The sequence below is a fragment of the Ailuropoda melanoleuca genome, chromosome 3, assembly GCF_002007445.2.
Source record: "Ailuropoda melanoleuca isolate Jingjing chromosome 3, ASM200744v2, whole genome shotgun sequence".
Taxonomy (NCBI): Eukaryota; Metazoa; Chordata; class Mammalia; order Carnivora; family Ursidae; genus Ailuropoda; species Ailuropoda melanoleuca.
This window is the reverse complement of record NC_048220.1, coordinates 44,510,972-44,534,850: the sequence shown is the minus strand read 5'-3', so window position 1 is coordinate 44,534,850 and position 23,879 is coordinate 44,510,972. Positions and strand designations below refer to the sequence as shown.

The following is a 23,879-nucleotide window of genomic DNA, read 5'->3' as shown; positions in this document are numbered from 1 at the left end:
GTGCAAAAGTGTTTGATAAGAAGCATAATTTAAATTGTTTATTAAATGTCTATAGATACATGCCACAGAGGATCACTATAAAAACTTTAAGAAGTTAGAGAATATTGAGTCTGATTTCTTAATATATATTTTACAGATTCAGGAGAAATTAGACAAGTCCAATAGGATTCATTGTTTTGAATCTACACAAACTGCACAAAAATATCTTTATCTAAATATTTTCCAAGATTTTTCTTATATATATTTTAAAATGTATACCAGAATATAACGGCTCTTAAATGAGCCCATGTAAATTATTATGCATAATCATATAACATAATTGGAATTCCAGTAATTTACAAAATCAGAATGCCTACCTGATTATCTGAGAGCCACATAGCAGTCAACTGTTGTAACTTTGTAAAACTAAAGGGCAAATTCTTTAATCTGTGGAGAAAATGCAAACAAAATTAAAATGACAAATGTTAAAATGTAAAGAGCAAAACCTAATGGCCTTCTAAACAATAATGTACTACCGACTATGAAAATAGGAGAAAAATATTTAATTTAGGAGAGAACCCAATATAGTTCTTTGACATAAGATATAAGACAAAATACTACTCAGTTTAATAAGAATTCACTTTAAAAAAATAATTCTTCAATTGAATCAATTCAGCTAGCAGAAAAATGGATAATCTAATAACCCCCCAAAGAATTATCTGCTAGGAAAAAATGTTAACCATCCCTACTTTAATGCAAAGACAAGAACACATTAAGCAATATCTCATAACATTGCTTTGGATATTTTATTTGTATTTAGAAGGAACTACAGGAAGCCTTAGTGATAGTTTGTTATAAAAACTGCACTGTTCTATATTCTGTGGTGCGCCAGCACTTCCACATTCCAAAGACTATTTAAACATTATAATGAATAAAAAACAAAGTAATACTAACAACTCATCAGAATGCCAAATTAGAACAGCACCTATTTAAAAAGAATGTTTACTCAAACCTTCTATCTTATTATGCCTATCCACTCTGCTATGCCATCTTCCAAGGCAATCTGCCAGAACCTAGGGCTCTAGCTTTGGGGTACAAAGTATGTGCAGAAATGAGGACTGAATTTTAAAAAAAGGTAGTGGTTATTCTCAAATAAAATGGAACAGTCCAAATACCCTAATTAGTCAGAAAGCTGGGCTTACATTAAAGCTCTACTTTACAAGCTAAATGAGTCACCTTAAATTTGAGTTTCAATTTTCTCCTCATAAAATGACAATTATCTATTATACTATTCCATAGTGTTGTTTTGAAAACTTTGTAAATGCTCTGCAAACATTCTTTTATCATTATTAGTATCTTTACCTCAAGAAAAATTACGGACAGTCTGTTCTTAATTTAAACATTATTCCAATTTAGTAACTCTAGTGCTCTATTTGCTCTGCACCCTGACTGTGTTGCCCAAGCTATGTGAATGGGTGCCTAATCACATCTCTGCTTAGAAAAATACAGGGAGTAGATTAGATGAAAAGCTGCTTCATTCAGCAGCAGTATTAAGGTGAAGATAACGACTTTAGAAATAAAAAAGGTGATTATAAGGAAAGGACAGCTATATAGCTCAAGCTGTAAGTTATATAGCTGAAGTCGACACAAAATGAACTATGACAAATAACCACAGTATAAAAAACACAGGTAAAATCAGGTCATTCTTTCAAATGAAAATTCTATTTAAAAACCAAAAATACATATGAAAATAACATGCCATTTTTCTACCAAATAATGAAACTTAAATTTCATCCATCAACGTCTTTTATAAACCAACATTATTACAAACCTATTGTCACTTAAGTTGATGACTTTTAATTTTTGCATATCACCCATTTCCTCTGGAAGTGTCTCAAGTTTATTGGAATGGAGAAACAGCACAGTTATATTTTTCCAGCTTCCAATCTGAAAAAGAAACATAAAACTGGGGATCAAAATTCTGGTCTACTGCTTAACAGACAGACAGAAGTAAAATATTAGTTCCAAGTTATGAAAACAGTCTCCTCACTTATAAAAGGAAATATATTTTCTCTTTTCAATTATTAATTTTCATGTATAAAGAATTTAGGTATCTCTGTACATCAGTATAGCTAATTATTATTTAGAAAATAGATAACAGAGTTACATAATTATTTCTAAAGAAAACAGATAAAACCATACTGGGTGGCTATAATAAATAATATGAAAAAAATTCAAAGCAAATTTAAAATACAATACCTCTGGGGGTAGCTGTTGTAAATAATTATGATCTGCAGCAAAGGTTCTCATATTAGTAAGCTGCCCAATAGATGAAGGCAAAGCTTCAACTTCATTGAAGCTACAGTCCAGTTCTTCTATTGATACTAACCTAATTAAAACAGAAAACACATTATTTTTAAAAAGTTTCCTATATAGAATCCAAAATTTAAGAATGTGTAAACATTTGAACTTGCCTTTAACAAATCTAGAAAAACTCTATTTCCACTAAGATTAACAATAAAAATAAGACTACTTTTATAAAAAACCTACCCAACCTGTAACCAATTACTTATTTAAATGCTTATAGAATCTCCTTTAGATGCTATTTATGCACTTATCTGAAAATATATATGGTTGAATGAAATATATACATACTGTATTTAAACATAAACATATAAAGCCTGAATGAAAGTAAAGTCTATCGATGCAGAAAAATCTTACCCTCCTATAGAGTCTGGAAGATACATTAATTGATTTTCATCTATTTTAAGAGTTGTTACATTCTTCAATGAACCTATTTGAGGGAAGAAAAAATATACAATTTTCCAGCTTGAACTAGAATTCAACCAAAAGTCAATGTGAACACATATTACATTTGACATGAATCATACAGAACTTTCTTAATCAACCTATCTAAAAGAGAAATCAACCTGACCTCATAACTCTGTACTCCCTTACCCTATATTTTCAATTTTTACCAATATATCACTTTTTAACCTTAGTGTATATTTATCTATTTTACTCCTGTTAAAATGTAAGCTTCATTAAAGTAGGGACTTCTGCCTGCTTTGTTCACAGATGTAGCCCTGCTCCTTAAAACAATGCCATGGCACAAGTGAGCACAAACAAAAAGGAATGGTAGGTGTATAAAATTCATGGGTATATGGCAAACTATTCTGTGTATTCTAAATACTAAAATAATAAAAAATGGAGTTTAATTTAAAACTAAAAGTGTTTATGAATAAATTATAGAACTTGCAAAATGTAAACTGAGCTTAAACAGGTATGTAGCTCAATAAATATATAAAATTTTTTTTTGGTTTTTATGTTCAAACATCATGAAGATGGCAAGATTTATGTTTTTGGTTCTTGACTCAAAACAATTCAATTTCCTTGAAGCATCATCAGACTAAGAGCAACTACACAAATATAGAATCTCAGGGGATTTGCTAAACTGGTTTGTTTTCTCATCTGTGAGGCTAAAATGAAGAATGAAAAAAGTTACTAGATAAGGGCTATGAATAGGAGTTAAAGTTTGGATAAATTAACCTCTTTTTAAAGAGTTTAAATTTTATTATAGTGATAAAAATGACATTTCCTTAAAGAAAAATATAGGAATGTCAACCAAGAAGTAAAATGTGTAACTTATCACATGAGGAAAAAATTCAAGTAAGATTTGTGACTGGAAGTACAATAAAACTAGCTCATAACAAAATCTGATTTATGAAAACTTTGAGTGAAACAATGGCAAAAATGTAATTTCTGATATTTTACATCACTAAAAACTAATTACATGAATTAGAAAGCAGTACAAACCAATAGTCTCAGGCAGCTGTTGAAGTGAATTGCTTGATAACAAGAGATCTTGAAGGTTTTCACATGCTGAAATTCCTTCTTCAATCATTTCAATATTATTTTTGGAAACATCCAAATATGTGAGCTGTTTCAAACTACCAATAAACTGTAAGTAAAAAAAGGAAATCTAAGGACTATATTAAGTGAATTTATGGCTAGTTTAGGTAATAAACTCAATACCAAGTTATAATTCATAATGAAATGTTTATGTGAGAAAAAAGATTCAATTTTTTATTAAATGCCATAAGAAATGTATTCAGTAATAAAGCCAGGAGCTCCTCCTAAGAGCCTAGTAGGGCGACAATGGACATACACTTTTCTTTGGGAACTCAGCTATCACCACTGGCTAGGGCAGTAGGGCATACAGGGATTCTTAGGTTTTGGTATGGGAATAAATAAATGTCACTCGATAAGACAGAAACTACATAGAAAATATACCACTTTAACAATTCTCGACAAAATGAATTAGGATATAAACTCAATTGCAACCATAGGGAAGGACACACTCCAGGTCCAGGAAATTAAAAAGAGTCTATTTTACAAAGTTTACTATGGTAATTTTCTGATTTTACTCAAGAATGTATTGATAGTTAAAAAAAAAAAAAGCTATTTGCTTCTATCTATTAATAATCATCCTTTTAAAAAAGGAATCTGAAAATGTACAATTCATAAAACTGCAAAGAACAGATTGCAATAAGAGAAGCCATTTAAAATTTGATATACATACCCCTGGAATAAAAGTCAGTCTATTACCATCCATCCAAAATTCTTTCAATCCACTTAGTTGCTCAAGTACTTCAGGCTGTTTGGATAAGAAGGGAGTGGAGGGATTCAATAATTTACTTGAATTTTTTTGTCAAAAGAAGCTCTAGGGAACTTGTAATGGTAACTTCTGGTTTAAAACAATAAATAACGGGGGGGGTGGCATGGAGTGGAGCCAAGATTCTAGACTTTTCACTGTATTATAGTTACCACAGTGGTACTACTAAAAGAGAACTCAAAGGTAAGCATTCCAGAAGAGTAGATTGCATAAAACTCATTTAAGCTTTTGATTACACAACAGGCTCAAGTATTTATAAAGCTAATAAAGAAATAAAAATAAGTCCCATTGCTTTCAAGAGTACAATAAAAAGATACTCTCAATCATTATCTGTAAAAAGATTCAGCCTTTTCCTCACGACCCAGCAATGGCACTACTAGGTTATCTACCCCAAAGATACAAATGTAGCGATTCTAAGGGGCACCTGCGTCCCAATGTTTACACAGCAGCAATGGCCACAAAGCCAAACTATAGAAAGAGCCCAGATGCCCATCAACAGATGAATGGGTAAAGAAGATGTGGTATATAGATAGACAATGGAATACTACTCAGCCATCAAATAAATGAAATCTTGTAATTTGCAATGCCATGGATGGAACTAGTGGGTATTATGCTAAGTGAAATAAGTCATCAGGGAAAGACAATTATCATATGATCTCACTCATATGTGGAATTTAAGAAACAAAAGAGAGGATCATAGGGAAAGGGACGGAAAAATACAACAAGATGAAATCAGAGAGTGAGACAAACCCTAAGAGACTCTTAATCATAGGAAACTAAGGATTGCTGGAGGGGAGGGGGATGGGGGATGGGGTAACTGGGTGATGGACATTTAAGGAGAGAATGTGATGTAATGAGCACTAGGTATTATATGAGACTGATGAATCACTGAACTCTACCTCTGAAACTAATAATACACTGTATGTTAATTAAATAAATTTAAATTATAAATAAACAAATAAAATGGGGGGGAATCAATTAAGAATTAAGAAAACTAGGGGCGCGTAGGTGGCGCAGTCATTAAGTGTCTGCCTTCGGCTCAGGGCGTGATCCCAGCATTCTGGGATCGAGCCCCACATCAGGCTCCTCCGCTGAGAAGCCTGCTTCTTCCTCTCCCACTCCCCCTGCCTGTGTTCCCTCTCTCACTGGCTGTCTCTCTCTCTGTCAAATGAATAAATAAAATTTTAAAAAAAAGAATTAAGAAAACTAATTCATCATTAATTACTTATTATCAATTAACTATTCTCTATGACACTATATATCATTATACATTTGTCCAAACCCACAGAATGTACAACACCAGAAGTAAAACCTAATGTAAACTATGGATCTCAGGTAATTATGATGTGTTAATGTAGGTTCATCAAGTGTAACAAATGTACCACTCTGGTGGGGGGTGTTGATAATGGGGGAAGTTACGCTCGTGTGAGAAGGGTGTATATAAGAAATCTCTGTACCTACCCTTCTGCTAAAATTTGCAGTGAACCTAAAACTGCTCTAAAAAATAAAGTCTATTTTAAAATAAAAAGATTTAGCCTTTTATGAAAAGGACAAAGATATTCCCTGATGACTAGGAGGGAGAAAAATAAAGAAAAAACAACTTAACTGTCCAATAATAAGGGAAAGGTAAATAAACCAAGGCATAATCACATGATATGTACATGCTGTTATTTTAGACTCTTAGCAATTATATAATGAAATATTGTTTTTAATGCTGTTGATAACCAAAAAATTAATCAGAGGGTTGCAGTGGACGCTGGTATTGAGATAAAATTTGATCTTGGGCATTTGCCCTTGCAGGCTCTACTGAATGCATCCTTCAAAGGTATTTCTGTCACCACACAAACCTCTGTGCAGTCACTGACACTATGATGGCATAGAGTATCATCATATCCAACCAACATAATAACACAATAAATAAAAGTCACATCATTCAGATTTACTGCTAACGTATAAATATAGGTAAGAATTCTAGGTGTATCTTGGACTAAAAGAAATATTTTTTTGTGCTTTACCTGTTAATCATTCTAAGGGTGAGTTTTTAAAAAATGTATAATATTGCAGACCGAAATGGTACAAAAATTAATGATTCTGAATGTTACTGATTCATAGAATTATTAAGATTTTTCAAACAGTTAATATGGATGTAGATTAATACTTTTAAAAACCTTAAGAGTACAACAGCTTAACAAGTTAGAAAGCACAGTGCATTTATTTTTTCACAATGGGTTAAAAACTTCCACAACACACAATAAAACCCGTCATAAAACATCTTCAATTAAATTAATACAGAATATGCAAGTGTATTTTAGAAAAAAAAATAAGCCAAAACCACCATGCTCTTCCACTGACTTGAGCTGTAAATTTACTCTATTTGATGAGCAAATGTTTAACACCCACAGGGCAATCATGAAGCTGAGAATACTGAGAAATTCTTGTTCTTAGATTATCATTTGACAGCAGACACAAGAAAAGATGCTCAACATCACGCATCATCAGGGCAATGCAAATCAAAACCACAATGAGATATCACCTCACACCTGTCAGAATGGCTAAAATCAACAACACAAGAAACATCAGGTGTTAACGAGGATGTGGAGAAAAAGGAACCCTCCTGCACTGTTGGTAGGAATGCAAACTGGTGCAGTCACTGTGGAAAACAGTATAGAGGTTCCTTAAAAAATTAAAAATATGATCCAGGAATTCCACTCCTGAGTATTTATCCGAAGAATATGAAAACACTAATTCGAAAAGATATGCACCCTGTTTATGGCAGCAATATTTACAATGGCCAAAATATGGAAGCAGCCCAGGGTCCACTGATAAATGAATGGATAAAGAAGATGTGGTATGGGCACCTACCTGGGTGGCTCAGTTGGTTAAATGTCTGCCTTAGGCTCAGGTCATGATCTCAGGGTTCTGGGACTGAGCTCCGCATCTGGCTCCCTGCTCAGCAGGGGAGTCTGCTTCTCCATCTCCCATTCCCCTCCCCCTGCTTGAGCTCACTCTCTCTCTTTCTCTCTCTATAAATAAATAAAATCTTTGAAAAAAAAAAAAAGATGTGGTGTGTGTGTGTGTGTGTAATGCAATACTACTCAGCCATAAAAAAGAATGAGCTCTTGCTATTTGCAACATGAATGGCTCTAGAGAGTGTAATGCTAAGCGAATGAAGTCTGTCAGAGAAAAAGAAACACCATATGATTTCACTCATATGTGGTATTCAAGAAACACAATAAATGAACAAGGAAAAAAAGAGACAAACCAAGGATCAGATTCTCAACTACAGAGAACAAAGTGATAGTTACCAGAGGGGAGGTTGGTGGGGGATGGGTGTAATAGGTGAAGGAGATTGGGAGTGCTCTTGATGAACACTGAGTACTGTGTAAGTTGTTGATCACCATATTGTATACCTGAAACTAATATAACACTGTATGTTAATTATACTAGAATTAAAAAAAAAAAAAAAAGACTAGGGGCACCTGGGGGGAACAGTCAGTTAAAGAGTCAGACTCTTGGTTTGGGCTCAGGAAGTGATCTCTAGCCCTGCCTCAGGCTCTGCATTCAGTGCAGAGTTTGCTTGAGATTCTCTCTTCCTCTCCCTCTGACCCTCTACCCCCCCACCACCCCATGAGCTAGCTCTTTCTCTCTCAGATAAAGAAATAAATCTTTTAAAAAAAAAAGACTATCATTTGAAATCTACCATAATTTTAAAAACCACACTTATAAATATAATGGAACAAAATTTAATGATGATGATATTCAAGCCAATGAATTCCTCTTCAGAAAAAATATCTACCTTATTTTCTGAGTTCTTTTGGAGAACTCACTAAAGACAAAAATCTACTTACATATCCCTTTCCCTTTTGATTCCCTATCAAAGCACACTTCGCATACAAAACAGAAACAATTCAGAGGTCTTATTACCAACTGAAAAATAACAGTTCTTTCAAGCAATGTTTTCCCTTTAGCTATTAAGTAAAATTATAGAAAAATATTTTATCATTGAATAAATTCCTTTTTTTAAGAGAATTTTTTTTAAGATTTTTTTTTAATTTATTTATCTGACAGAGATAGAGACAGCCAGCGAGAGAGGGAACACAAGCAGGGGGAGTGGGAGAGGAAGAAGCAGGCTCCTAGCAGAGGAGCCTGATGTGGGGCTCGATCCCATAATGCCAGGATCACACCCTGAGCCAAAGGCAGATGCTTAACCGCTGTGCCACCCAGGCACCCCGTTTATCACTGGATAAATTCCTGAGCAATACCCTCAAGGAGCTACTTTTGACTCAGAATTACTTTTTCTTATTCATTCTAGGCTGATGAAACTTTGTTTTTCCCTAATAATCTCTGAAATTGTCTACTTACTGTGCATAAAACTTTTAGTTACCTTTTCCATGGGTTTCTCATTTATTTTACATTTTATTCTCACTACTGTCAGATATTTCTGTCTGCTTAATATTCCCGGTTAAGAACTTTCACATCTTTTTTCCCAAAAATATGTATATGTCTTTAACCTATTTTATATTTAAAAATGCTAATAAATAAATACATTAATTTTCACATGTGCTCAATCAAATTTAAGACCTCTGGATAGAGACTGGTATGAACTTACCACTTCTGTGAATTCATTACTTCCCAAATCCAGTCTTTCCAGTTGGGTCAGTCTATTCATGGTTCTATGCACAAGGGATTAATGAAGAATTGAATATACAAAAATATCAATTAAATGGAAGTTTTCAAAAGTAATAGTGTTAAACATTCTTATGAAATATCTAATGTACAGGTTTCACCATATTGACAAAATAAATGTAATTTCTCAGAAAAATATTCTTTATTTAATTTCTAAATAAAGTAAGTTATGAATTATTCTCTAACTTTGGCTTCTCATCAGGTCTTCATTTCTATTCATAAGTAGCCATAGTAAACTTAAACATACAGACCATAATATGAGTACCTGCTTTTCATTTTTTTCACAGAATAAATTTTCATATAATACCAATCAACTAATGAATTAGACTGTTTGGCAGCTACATAGTAATTAATACCATTTTTCAAGACTGGTTATATATTTGTAAAACTTCAAGACAGCTTAATTCTGAAAATACTCAAAATTCTAAGAATAGTAAATATGACATTTCTTACCAGATTTCCAAATTAATTTCAATACAACTCAAAGTTTTATAAGAATCATAAATATGAGTAAAGTTCACTTTTCACTTCCAACTTACTACCAATATTTCTCTGCAACTACAGCAACTTGAAAAATGTACAAAAACTCATTTCATGATGAAATAAACTAAATTGTGCTTTTATCTCTCCTTCAATATGGCATTTTAAAAACCTAAACTAATTAATTCAAACACATATATGCATTCGTACATTGTTATTTTTAGAGAAACCTAGAATTTGATAGATTGAGGTACTACCAGCTACCCAGATAAAGAACTTTGTGCTGTAATTTTTTAGGATATGTCAAAATGAAAGCAAAATACAGTTCTCATCATATTATCCATATATTAATATGCTAATGACTTAAAATTAACATAATTAAAAACCAACAGGCTCCTTAAATTAAGACACAAGAACAAAGACTATTTCTATCTTCTCTGGAAATTTAACAAATTAGAAAAAGTAAAATAAAACTCACTTAAAACATTTCTCTGGTTTTTCAGTGAAAAAACTAACAAACATAGGAACACACATAACTGAGGGCGCCTGGGTGGCTCAGTTGTTTAAGCAACTGCTTTCGGCTCAGATCCTGATCCCAGGGTCCAGCGATCCATCAATCAATCAAGCCCGAGTCTGCTTCTCCCTCCCCCTTTGTCCCTCCCCTGTACTTGTGGACGCGCGTGTGTCTCTTTCTCTCTCTCAAATAAATAAAAAATCTTTAAAAAATAATAAATATACAAATAAAAGAACACACACAATTCCAACGCCACTATGTTACTGACCTAACATTAGAGGAAGCTAATTTTTCCCAACACTTCCATTTTAAGTATGCCATTCTGTCAACATTCCTTTAACTTATTTCACAACACCAATTTTTCTCAAAGCTGCTTTATTTAACTTAAACTTATTAAGGGCCTACTCTCAGGTACTATGAAGTACTCTAATTCTGTTTCCCTTACTCATAGCTCTCTTTGTCCAGAAAATCTCTAAGTCAGTTGTAGTTTGCTTCTTAAAAAGCAAAAGGTATTTCAAGCAAAAGGTATTTCCAGGATCTTTCTGAAGAAAGATGAGATACTATCATGTTAAATTATGTCCATAATACTATCCCAGGTAAACTGAGAAAAGTAGAGAGGTGTGAGGAGTATTCTTAAAATGACAAAAGAACACTGAAAGTCCACACAGAGCAGTTAAACACTCCAAAAAAGGGTAAGTAATACAAGAGTACAAAAAAGAAATGGTGCACTGGAAAAATACAATTATGAATAACATCTTTAGAAAGTGAAGTTTTAAAACTGATCCAGGAAAAAGTGAATGACATTGTGTATGTAACAAAAAAAGAAATATAGTGTAAAATCCTCAAACGTCTCCATCTCAACTTGCATTAGTTTATACTGGCAACTTAAGTTCTACTAAGATACCTCAAAAGTCCAAGACAAAATTGCACGTTTTCATTTTCAAGTCTTTTCACTTAAGATCCAGCTTCCTACTTCAAGGAGACATTAAAAACAATATATCCCTCAAATTTTTTCCTGTTTACCTCTAAAATTTCTTTGTATTTGACTCCTTTTTATCATCTCTTCTTATGTCACAGAGGGCAAAAACATATCTTTTGTGTTCCTTGCCCTGTGCCCTCTAGTACTTAGGTGGCATTAAATTTCACTTAGCTACATATCTAAAAGAGCTTTCCCACTGCTCTCATCTTTGATTATAAAAAGGTTCGCTCACATAACCTGAATGCTCATGACTTTCATAACATTTAATACTACTGCCTCTTAATAGTTTGTGAGGTGTCAAAAGTTTTAATCACAAGTCTTAAAAAGAGAGCATAAAGAATTATATTTGAAAACACATCAAACAGAGCCCAATTTAAAGTTAAATAAGGAGATAAAATAATGAGTTAAAATTATGGTATCAGATAAACCATATTAATTATACGCTTAGCTATATCAGTAAGCAATTTACATCTTATTCAAATCTCTTAGAAAGCAGTCAGTTTGAACTAAGGAGTCATCAATGCCAGTACCACATCTGTAAAGTATTTAAACCTTTTTGAATTCAATATGGATCATAATTCCCATTTTAATTTACACTCACAACCACCAATCATTTCTGCACTGAACAATTATCAGCTAATAAATAACGTCTTCTGGGAATCAAAATTAGATATGCTCTTTGTCCTCCAAGAATTACATTCATCAGGAAGGTTACAGATACATGTGTGCATGCATGTAAGTTGGTCAGGTAAAAACGGGAGTAAAATGTATAAAAAAAATAAGACAAATGTGGTAAATTTCATAACAGATACAAATAAGATGCCACAGAAGTTGAGTAAGCAAAACTAACTCCTTGGGAACTGGAGATATCTCCCTTAAAAGGTAATAATTAACTCTTGGCAAATCAATCACAACAGAAATCAGCAAAGTTTTCTGTAAAGGATCAGAGAATAAATAATTTAGGCCTTTGTAAACAGTCTTTGTAACAATTACTTGACATTAACACACTATAGAGCAAAAGGAGCCACAGACAATATGTAAATGAATAAATGTGTTTTCAATGAAACTTTATTTACACAAATAAACAGTGGGCCATATCTAACAAGATGGTAGTTTGCTAATGCCTACACTGTAAAAACGTTAACAATGAATTCAGGAAGTTTTAATGTATTTTTTCAATTAATGGACACAGACTACAGTGTATTTGGTGTGTAGATCTGTTTTAGTTTTTATCTATTTGCTCTTGGAGTGCCATCTCTTCTTGATGTTATCTTACCAGTAGGGGGCCCTCCACCCCACTTCTAATATACAACAGACTATAAAACTGGACAAATTCTTAGAATTGCAGTTATCAGACTTCACATGAAGACCCTAGAGATCTCACTAATGAATACTATCTAAGAGTTCTAGTATATGAACTGGGACCTCTATATGGGACTAGTGGGCTTTACAGACACATTTTGATATTTGTCATACAAGACCAAGTTTCAGAAGGCTATGAAATTACTATACCAACCACAGATGTGAAAGTTTTATATTCAATACCACTAATTAAAATTGGACCACAAATGTCAGTCTCTTAAAAATAATTTTCACTCATATTTTAGATATTACAAAGTTAACATTTCTCTAAGGACTTAAGAATTAAAAATTCTTGGGGTACCTGGCTGGCTCAGTCAGTAGAGTCTGTGACTCTCAATCTTGGGGATTATAAGGTCGAGCCCCATACTGGGTGAAGAGATTACTTAAAAATAAAATCTTCAAAAAAATTAAAAATTCTTATTTTAGAAAGAATAGCACTTTTACTTACTTGGGCAACATTTTCAACTGGTTTTCTCTAAGTTCTAATATCTGGAGTTTAGTTAATCTGGAAAACAAGATAACAAATCAATCATCTATGACAAAGATAATAAATTTAATTACCAAAGTGATGTCATGATCTGAAGTTTTAAAGCAACCTAATTACAAAGTAAGAAAAGACTATTTCTGCTCCTCAGAACTAGTGTGTGTGTGTGGGGGGGGGTTTAAACACTTCTAAACACATTTAAAGCACAAATTGTTTGTCCCTAAATATCAATCCTACAGCATTTCATGCAAACACACCTCCCCAAAATATTAGCCATTAGTAGATTAGAGAACAATAATTCAACTTCAGAGCCCAGCTCCAAGAGAAAAAAGAACAAGAGAGCCTAAGGGGACATAATAAAGGAGAAATCCTCTAGCCCTTAAATGATGCATATTCCAATAAAATTAAGAGAAAATGAGAAGATTAGGTGGTCTAGAGCTGCTAACTCTAATGCCACAATGTCAATCATACTCCAATATATAAATGTATCAAATCAACATGCTGTATACCTTAAATTTACATAATGTTATGTGTCAAATATATTTGCATAAAAAAGTGGTCCAAATACCAGATACAGAAAAGGAATCTGAAAAGTACACTTTTTACATATTTATATATATATAATATATATGCATTACTACACATATACACATACGTATATATGTATGTATATAATATAAGAAGAACGATAATGTGGCTCCCCACAGGACAGTCACTGAGCTACAACAATGCCCAGAATTCTTTATTTCTTAATTGAAATGTAAATGACATATAACATTATTAGTTTCAGGTATCCAACATAATGTATATATGTATATACTGTGAAATGATCACTATAATCAATATAGTTAACATCCATCACCATTGTTACCACAATTTTTTTTTTTATGATGAGAACTTTTAGAATCTACTTTCTTAGCAACTCCTGAATACACAATCCAGTATTGCTGACTATAGTCACCATCCTATACATTACATCCTCACAATTTATAACTGGAAATTTGTACTTTTTGACCACCTTTTACCCATATTGCCTACCTTCACCCCTGGCAACCACCAATCTGTTCTCTGTATCTATGAAGCTCAGGTTTTGTTTTGAGATTCCTCATATAAGGGTGATCATACAGTATTTATCTTTATTTATAGACAAAAAGATGACTAAAATTAACATGTCACTGAAAAGCACTTACTCTACTAATTAGTTTTAAAACAATAATAATTTGATACCTATTAGTCATTCACTGATTCATCTTTTCATTTTTAAAAAAATCACTCAAACTATGGCCAAGAATTACTCTATGTTCAGATATTTGTGGGAGTGGGCCAATGGGGTGGTCCCCAGAAACACACTTTCTTTTCTCCAGAATTTTGATTCTAGTGGAGAAGACAGATAAATCAATAATTAGATCATTTTCAAATGTGATAAATGCTAAGAATAAAGCATTCTGTGTCCCAAATATATAGAAATTACCCACACTTAAACTATTTTTTGCATTGTTACAAAAAACCAATTCAAGTAGTAAATTACCTTCTTCTAAATACTCACTGCTTATTATTTACTTGGGAAAATAAATTCAAAGACAAATAACAAGTTCTGAAAAAACTATTAAAACCACAAGGCTTGGAAATAGTTACAAAAGAAGAGCCTATGAAAGTGTAATTAATAGTATAACTAAAGCAACTTGTAGTTTTGTAAACTTTATAAGCACTAACAAGAAAAGGTTTTAAGAGAAACTGTAATTTACCTGCCAAAATTAGCTGGCAAGAACTCAAGGAAAGCATCATTTAGATATAACTGGGTTAGGTTTAACAGCTGAGAAAATCCATCAGGAAGCCTATATAAAATATATCAGAATTTAAGTTAAATTAATATACAGAATTTCAGTCTCATAGAATCTCTCTAAGAATCTGTCTAACCAACACATGTTCTTAACAGGTTAACACCTTTTTACTTTAATGAGGGACCCTCAAACTGAGATTTCCTTTTTGTAATAATTTACCTGTTTCAATGTTTATAACTTCTTCTCTTTGTAAATAGGAAATCAGACAGTATTTGTCTCAAGAGGATAAAACGTGCACAAAAAGTTCAACTATGAATGAACCACAATACACAGAAATGTATTTAGGACGTAACTATCGCATCAGCAGGCACTAATGAAATTTGCCTTATCTATACCAATCCAAAGGACTACATAAGGAATTCCAAACCTTGACAGTATTGACTTTTGGGGCTGGATAATTCTTTGTAGTGAGGAGGCTGTCTTCTGCACTGCAGCGTTTAGCAGCAACCCTGGCCTTTATCCACTAGAAGCCAGTAGCACCACCCACCACCATAGGTTTTAAAGCCCAAAATTGTCTTCAGAATTTGCCAAATGACCCTTGGGAGCAAAATCATTCCCATTTGAGAACCACTAGTTTAGAATTATTTTCAATTTCAACATCTGGCCCTTAAATAACCAAATAAAGACTGCATAATTTTATAATAAGCAAATGAGAAGAAATGATACAAAAAGCTGAAGGACGTTTTAAAGCCATCTGAGAACCTACATGTATTAGCTTTCCCTTTATTTCCTCTGGTTTACAAAGAAATTCTAGATCTACAACTGGATGCTAGAGCAATATTTTTAGCTAAAGATAAAACATCATCAGTACATGTTTTTCCTGGATTTTAAAAAGTACAAGGTTCTCTTGCAGTGAGACCTCTCAGTCTTTGACTCATCTTGTTTCTCCCCTATGTCACATTCCTTTATCTACCACAACAGATCAGTGTTTGAAAATACTCATTAAATACTGTACTGTAATACATGAAAGCTGGTTTCAGTTTTTGACTTAGCTCTACTAAGCCAGGCTCTACTGCTCATATTTGCATCACCATTCCATTTTTGCAAAACTTAACAGTTCCGGTGTCAGGAAAGCATTCGTTCTATTTATAGCCATCACCATCATAAAAGAACATTTATGACCTCTAGTATATGGTGCCACCAATCACATGGTTTTTCTTTTTGTTGCTCTTACCTTCCTGATCTTTCAGTTTTAGTATTTTTGAAAGTTTTAGTGTGCTACACAGCTGATTTGTGAGTGAAGATATCCTTACACAGTGCAAGTATCACTGAGGGAAGAGACCTGGATTCTAGCCTCATTTCTGACACAAACTATGAGACCTGGAGCAAAATGCTCGCATTATCTGTTTGGATGTCTAATTTACCTTTGTAAAATATGGGCTTAGAAAAATGATTTAAAAGGTTTCATTTTAATCCAAAACTGAAACTTTGTATAGATTCAAGGTTGATACCAATTACTCATTAAAAATACAGAAAGTGATTTTCTACTACTAATTCAAAGCTGTTTTATTCACAAAATTAACTTGTAATTCAACTAAGAACTTACTTGGAAATAGGGTTTACACTGGCCTCCACAACTGTCAAAACTTTACAATTTTTTATATTTTCTGGAAACTCCTGTATTCCTATAAAGTGAACAGATAATTAATAATCAAATTAAAAGGATCTATTACAAAGGATAAAATGACAACAAAATTCATTACTGTTTACCTTGCAGATTCAAAATTTACCAACTAACTAGGATCTAGACAAACTGCCATCAGCCAAACAGAACTCTATAACAATTTCTCTTTTCTCTTTCATCTTTTGTTCATGTGCCTCTTTATAACTGCCAATTATTAGTTTTACCTCCCTTTTCTTCTCTTAGCTCTGAATATTAGTGCCTTCTCTATTTGATGATGTTAAGAATATAAAATACAGAACATTTAAGTAGTCTTTCTGGTTTTCTGACATAAAAAGATGCATTATTTTTTTTAATGCTGGGCTCTAGCATACATATAAAATGACAAAGCTGAGAACAAAGCTGAAGGTAGAAGTAGGAGAAAATCTACATTTGATATGCCAGCAGATATGCATGACAGCAGTTGCTGACCAATACTTCAGTAAAATACCATATAAATGCTGGAACAAGCCAGATTACAGTAAACTTTCTAAGCACTTACTCTTATTTCCTCAAACTATCTCAGCAAAAATATAGTAACAATAATTTATGAACTAACAATAACCCACAAATGTCAAGTAGCAATGTTATAATCCAGACTAAAAGAATGCTAAAAGCTTTTTAAAATATTATAAAAATTCTGTTTTTAAGACTCCTTCCTGTACTAACACGGCATGACTATTCAACTTAGTTGACATTAAAGGATCATTTAAACTTCTTTCAACTTCATTACTGTATCATTCTAGGTAAGCAAGTTTACCACGGTGCCAAACACAGAATTTCAGGTGACCAAAAATTAGTGATGCAAAATCACCAATTGGCAAATACTACAGTAATAACTGTTCAGTTAAAACTCATCAGCAAATGTTAGTATCAGTGGGTAAAATAATGATGAAAAATAGGATACTAATATATTTTCAATGTTTCTCCCAAAAAGATACTTATTAATTGCAAAAGGAAAAAAGCAATTACAGTAAAGAAATATCAAAGGCACCATCTTAAATTGCTTCAAAGTTAGCATCACCAGTTAGCAACATCATGTGTCACCAAATCTAAGATGCACTGGGAAGAGATGCAATACCAGTATTGTCTTATTCGTGCCAAAAACATATTCTTTGCTTAATCATAAACAAACATCAAACAAATCCAAATTTAGGGAAATTTTACTATATAGCTAGCCAGTAAACTTTAAAACCATCAAGGTCAAAAAAGACAAAGGAAGACTGAGGAACTAACTACCCAGCTAAGAGGAGACCCAAGAGTACAATTGGGGGACTATCAATGTCAATATCTCTCTTGTTCTAGAATATTACAAAACATTACCACTGGGGAAACTAGGTAACAACTCTGCAATTTTTGTTACAACTGTATGTGAATTTACAATTACCTCAATAAAAATTCAACTAAAGAAATCTGGGCTCAATGACTCCTAAAGGGAAGGTTTTATTACCATTGTTATTACAAATTCAATTTCTCTAACAGTCAAGATAACTCATTTTTTCAATTTCAGTTTTAGGAACTTCTACTTTTGCTGGAATTTATAGAGTTCATATAAATCTTCAAATTAGCAAATATAAACAATAATGGATCTCGAATGATATTAAGGAATTACTGTTAGCTGTTTTTCTTCAAGTATGACAATAGAGTGGTTTCATCTCGAAATACTTATATATGAAAGAGGTTGTTCATTACTTGCTTTAAAATAATCAGAAGTGAAGAGGCACCTGAGTGGCTCAGTCAGTTAAGCAGCCAACTTTTGGTTTCAGCTCAGGTCATGATCTCAGGGTTGTGAATGTGGGGCTCCACACTCAGCACAGAGTGTGCTTGAGATTCCCTCTCTCCGTTTCCCTCTGCCCTTCCCCACCCCATTCACTCTCGCTCTCATAAATAAATAAATAAATAAATAAATAAATAAATAAATAAATAAATAAAATCTTAACAAAAACTATGAGGGATGGCAAAGTAGGAGGTACGGATGAAGGTATGCTAGGAGGTAGTCAATATACTAGATATATGCTGAAGTTGGTTGATGATAGGTACACCAGATTTATTATATTCTGCTTCTGCAAATGCTTGAAATATTCCACTATAAAAGATTACCACTGTTCAGTTACTAGAAACAGACTTAGAGACAAAAGAAAAGAACTTTAAAACAGTTAGTGTACTTAAAGGGGAAAAAAATGAAAATGGTGAAGAGGAAAAGGTTAAACTTAAGAAATAAATGGAAACTTCACAAATAAAATATTGTATCTAAATGAAAAATACAGGACAGGATTGAAAGAAGACTGGGGTGCCTGGGTGGCTCAGTGGGTTTAGTGTCCAACTTCCGCTCAGATCATGGTCTCAGGTTCCTGAGATTGAGTCCCTCATTGGGCTCTGTGCTCAGTGGGAAGTCTGCTTATCCCTCTCTGTCTTCCCCTCCCCCTCATGCTCTTTCTCTCTCTCAAATAAAATCTTAAGAAAAAAAAAAAAAGATTAGCCACTGTAGGAGAAAATTTCAGTCAGCCAGAAGACATGGCAACAGAAATTAACCAATCTGAAACACAGCGAAAAAGTAGAATGAAAAATATCAACATAACTGAGAATACATGGGACAATGTCAAGCAGGCTAACATATATTTACCTATCTTTAGAGGTTTACCACCATATCGCTAAGAAGACATGCTCTCTGGGGGAAAAACTTTGCCTCTCTTTTTCACTAGCCGAACAGGACATGGCACAGAGTTATAAATGTCACTAGATACTTCCAAATCTTTTCCAGAGTGGCAATACCAACTTTCACACAATACCTATTTATACATATTCTTGTCAACATTTGCTATTGTCTTCACATGCCAATATAAGGGGTTGAACTTCACCAGCAATAATATAAATAAATGTATATTTAAATTAAAGCTAGATATTCTTGATATTTTCTAGTGATATTCAATACATTTTCATGTGTTTATTGATGATTTTTATTTCTTCCTCTTTGAACTCCCTGTATTGCACATACGTCTTCTATTATTCTTTCATTATTGATTGTAAGCATTCTTTAGAAATACTAGTATATCAAATTTTTCTCACAGCTTGTCATGTATTATTTATTTAGTCATACAGAAATTTTATTCCTTTACCACTGTGCTTTTTAAAAATTAATTTATTTATTAGAGAGAGAGAGAGAAAAGGAAGGAGAGGGAGAGAGAGAATCCTAAGAAGGCTCCACGCTCCCCACAGAGCCCGGACATCGGGCTCAATCTCGTGACAGTGAGATCCTGATCTGAGCCAAAATCAAGAGTTGGACACTTAACCAACTGAAGCATCCAAGTCCCCCTACTGTGCTCTTTATATCTTGAATAAGATCTCTTTCCTATCTCGAAGTCACAAAAATATTCTCCTACATTTTCCAATAATTTTAACTTTTTTGTTTTTCATATTATCCTTAATTAATTTGCAATTTATTTTAGTACGTACTATGAAGTAAGGCTCTTTTTTTTTCTATTTCCCATATAAAACCACTGTTCCAATGCTAACAAGATATTTTTCTTATTCCATTGATTTTTAGAGGCACCTCTGTCATATTTCAGACTCTTTCATGATTATGTTTCCTGACAGTCTTTCCTTTTAGATCCTTCTACATATCTATTCCATAGTTTTATGCTTTATTCCATTTAGGTTGTACTGCACGTTTTCTATAAAGTTCATTTCTAGGTATGTGTCATAGAGCGGCTGCATTAATGGACTCACTTCCTATACCACTCTCTACAATGTGATCCTTCAACTACTCCCATCAAAATATTAAGTATAATTTCCCTATCTCCCGATTCTGGGCTCAGCCATGTATTCTGCTTTGGCCACTGAAACATTAGCCAAGTTGATGAAATTGAGGGTTTAAATAAGCTCTATGACTAATTTCCACTAGTTGTCAGGGTCCTCTTATTGTTCTGTGAGAAACATGGCTGAGATGGTTTGGGCCACCCTGATAGAGGATGAGATCTATGGCAGAGAAATTCCTGTCACCCCAACACAGGATCCCAACATTGTGATTTAGTCTTTATCTAATTTTGTTATCAAAGTTGTATTTTACGCTTACAGAGTTGTGTACTTTCCCCCACACTCTAATCTATAGAATAGTTTTTATAAATTAGGGATAACCCCAATTCCATGAAGGTTTAGCCAAATTTGCTCTTTAAAGTAGGTTTGGTGGTTTTTCTGACTATCCAATTTAATATTGTATTCACTGGTCTTTTCAAGTTTTCTGCTTGAGTTGATTTTGCAAATTTACTTTTCATTTCATCTAAGTTTTAAAATTTAGTGGCTTTAGAGGTGCCTGGGTGGCTCAGATAGTTAAGCGTCTGCCTTCAGCTCAGGTTACGATCCCAGGGTCCTGGGATCAAGCCCCGCATCTGGCTCCCTGCTCAGCGAGGAGTCTGCTTCTCCCTCTGCCCTCCCCCTGCTCATTTTCTGTTGCTTTCTATCTCTCAAATAAATAAACACAATCTTTAAAAAAAAATAAAAACTTAGTGGCTTTATAGTATTCATTCTTTTTGAGTGAAAAGCCACTTTTTAATAAAATGATGGTAACAGGAATATGAGAGATGTTGCTTTAAGAGGGATGCGGGACAGAAGAATTTTCTTATTAATGGTAATAAAAACTTAAAAACCCTGTTCGAAGTCGCAAAATTGGAACTACCGAGCTATAAAGCATCCCTTTTACCTAGAAATTTAATATTTCAATTACACATTTTAGGGTACGTACACAATGAATTACTTAATAGTTTATGTGTTTCTTCTATTACCGTTCGAAGGTTTTGTTTAGGTTGATTTGATTTTCTGTTCAGTATATTGTCTTTGAACAGCAAACATTTGCTAAATTTGATTTACTACCAATAACATCCATATTTTTTACACTAATTTTGTTCCTTCTTCTTTTCTCTCATTCATTTACATACAAAATATTTGTAGTCTTCAGAAGTTAAATGCTTATCTGTCCTTTAAATAACAAATAATTTGTCTCAAGTGGTAATTCTATAGGATACACTAAAATAACTCTAATACATTAATACAGTACCCCTTTGCTAAACTGACCTAATACTTTAAATAATGTGTATGGGGGTAGCAGCAGGGGTCCCAGGGCAGATTTGGTACTCAGGGGCCAGAAGTGGGAGACATGGAGGAAAAAGGGCAAAAAAGGCAGTGAGTATGGATTATTATGATAAATGTACTATGAACATCTGCTTAAAAAAAAAATCACTCTCTAAACATATATTTCATTTCTCTTATGTAAACACTAAAGAACGGAATTAGTTATATGCCTACTGATGTGGTGAAGTACACGGATTAATTTTCAAATATTGAAGGAGCTTTGGATATCTGGAGTGGGTCCCACTTGGTTGTGGTATATTCTTTTTTTTTTTTTTTTTTTTTTAAGATGTATTCATTTGACAGAGAATGAGCACTCACACAAGCAGGGGGAGCAGCAGGCAGAGGGAAAGGAAAAAGCAGGCTCCCTACTGAGCAGAGCGCCCGATGTGGGGCTCCATCCCAGGACCCTGGGACCACGACCTAAGCCACAGGCAGACGCTTAACCATCTGAGCCACCCAGGTGCCCCCACGATGCATTATTCTTACCAAACACATCTTTTAAAATAAAACATTCCACATTTAGAGGAAGAACAAGGGAAGGACATTCCACGGTTTTCACTAGCACCCCACTTCATTTCAAAAAATTTAGCTGAATATCTCATTTCTTTGGTTTTTAAGACTTTAAAGTATCATGAAATCATCTACATAAAAAATATTACCCAAGAGCTATAATATTTTTAGTACATGATAAAGTCTATGTAAGGACCAATGAGTACAGTATGTTCTACTGATCTAAACTTTTATATGGAGAAAGAATAATTTCGAGAGTTCTGTATTAGATTTCTATAATTTTAATATTTAATGGAAAGTAATGCTTTTATCATCTTCCACAAATACAAACATATACTTAATATTTTAAAAAATTTAAAGTACTTTATTCTGTAGCATGAGGTATACAAAAAGTAACCAGTATCTGTGAAATAAGTAATTCTAAATCATCTCCAGCTTTCAGATATACAGTAATAATTTTTCCTTAAAGGAGTATTTTGAAATACTTATTGAGTTTTCTTTTACAAACTGCTAGCATTGTATTTACTATGACTTTAATTCCTACAGGTTCTAAATCTGTATCTCTGGTTCCTTGCCCTCCCCTTAACTCCAAACAAGAATTTTCAAATGCCCTTTAGGTATTGCTTGGGTATCTCTAACAAAACATGGCCCAAACTGAAATTACCTATACTCTGCAATATTCAGCAAATATGTACCAACTACATACAACGTAAAACACTATTATAGACTATAAATACTAAGACAGGGTTCCTTTTCTTGAGAAGCTAAAATGTAGCAAAGAAAAGTATTTTCATCCTACTCATTTCTTTCCTTCCTCAGTAGTCTTTCTTCTCAGGATCTTCTGTACCTTTCTCCTCTTCTTCCAGGTCTCTTAATGTTGAGTTGCCACTAGGACTCATTCTTTTGGTCTCTTTTCTTTCACACTCTTGCCCTTAGTGATTATATCAAACCTCTGGGCTTTATATACCATCTATATGCTGACAACTCCCGCATATGTATAGCTAGCAGAGTTCCCTCTTGACTGAAAACTCCGGACCCCTGTGAATAAATAGATATCTTATTTCAAATATAACACGTCCAAAAATGACCTGATCTTTTCCACTAAAAATTACAACTCCCACAGATGACCCCATCTTGGCTGTCAGCAACTCTATCCTTCCACTTGCATAGACCAATATGACTGAGGTCATCTTTATCTCTTATCTCATGTCCCACATTCAGTCCATCTTAAAATACTGTCAATTCAACCTTCAAGTACATTTAGAGTCTCTCCCCATCTCACTGCTTCTATCACTATCACCAGAGATCACTGAAATAGCAGCCCAACTGTACCCACAATGTTTCTACATATAGCCAGTCAAGTCTTTAAAACACAAATCAGATCATGCTCTGATCGATCTGCTCAGAGCTTTCCAAATGATTCCATGTCATTTAGAGTGAATGTCAAAGAACATACTAATGCTTACAATGCTCTATCTCTCTGACCTCTACTCCTCTCACTCTCCCATCTTGCTTACTATGTTTTAGCTTCCATGGTCTTCTGTTTCGCACACATACTATGGACACTCGCACCTTACCAACTTTA

The 23,879-nt window shown here is 33.5% G+C and overlaps 1 protein-coding gene across 11 annotated transcripts in view; it reads right to left on the bottom strand.

The window, feature by feature from the left end:
• Positions 1-23,879, bottom strand: part of ERBIN (erbb2 interacting protein) — a 124,364-nt gene that overhangs the window by 45,639 nt on the left and 54,846 nt on the right. For 10 of the 11 annotated variants that reach the window (XM_019799719.2, XM_011225079.3, XM_011225080.3 and 7 more), the window contains 10 exons: positions 16,547-16,625; positions 14,905-14,994; positions 13,124-13,180; positions 9,264-9,327; positions 4,562-4,636; positions 3,796-3,940; positions 2,701-2,773; positions 2,239-2,368; positions 1,811-1,926; positions 357-426 (listed from right to left, as the gene is read on the bottom strand). In XM_019799719.2, the coding sequence (XP_019655278.1) occupies positions 357-426; positions 1,811-1,926; positions 2,239-2,368; positions 2,701-2,773; positions 3,796-3,940; positions 4,562-4,636; positions 9,264-9,327; positions 13,124-13,180; positions 14,905-14,994; positions 16,547-16,625 (899 nt within the window). Of the gene's footprint in view, positions 1-356; positions 427-1,810; positions 1,927-2,238; positions 2,369-2,700; positions 2,774-3,795; positions 3,941-4,561; positions 4,637-9,263; positions 9,328-13,123; positions 13,181-14,904; positions 14,995-16,546; positions 16,626-23,879 lie in introns of those variants that run through there. The other variant, XM_034656295.1, reaches the window with a different exon arrangement.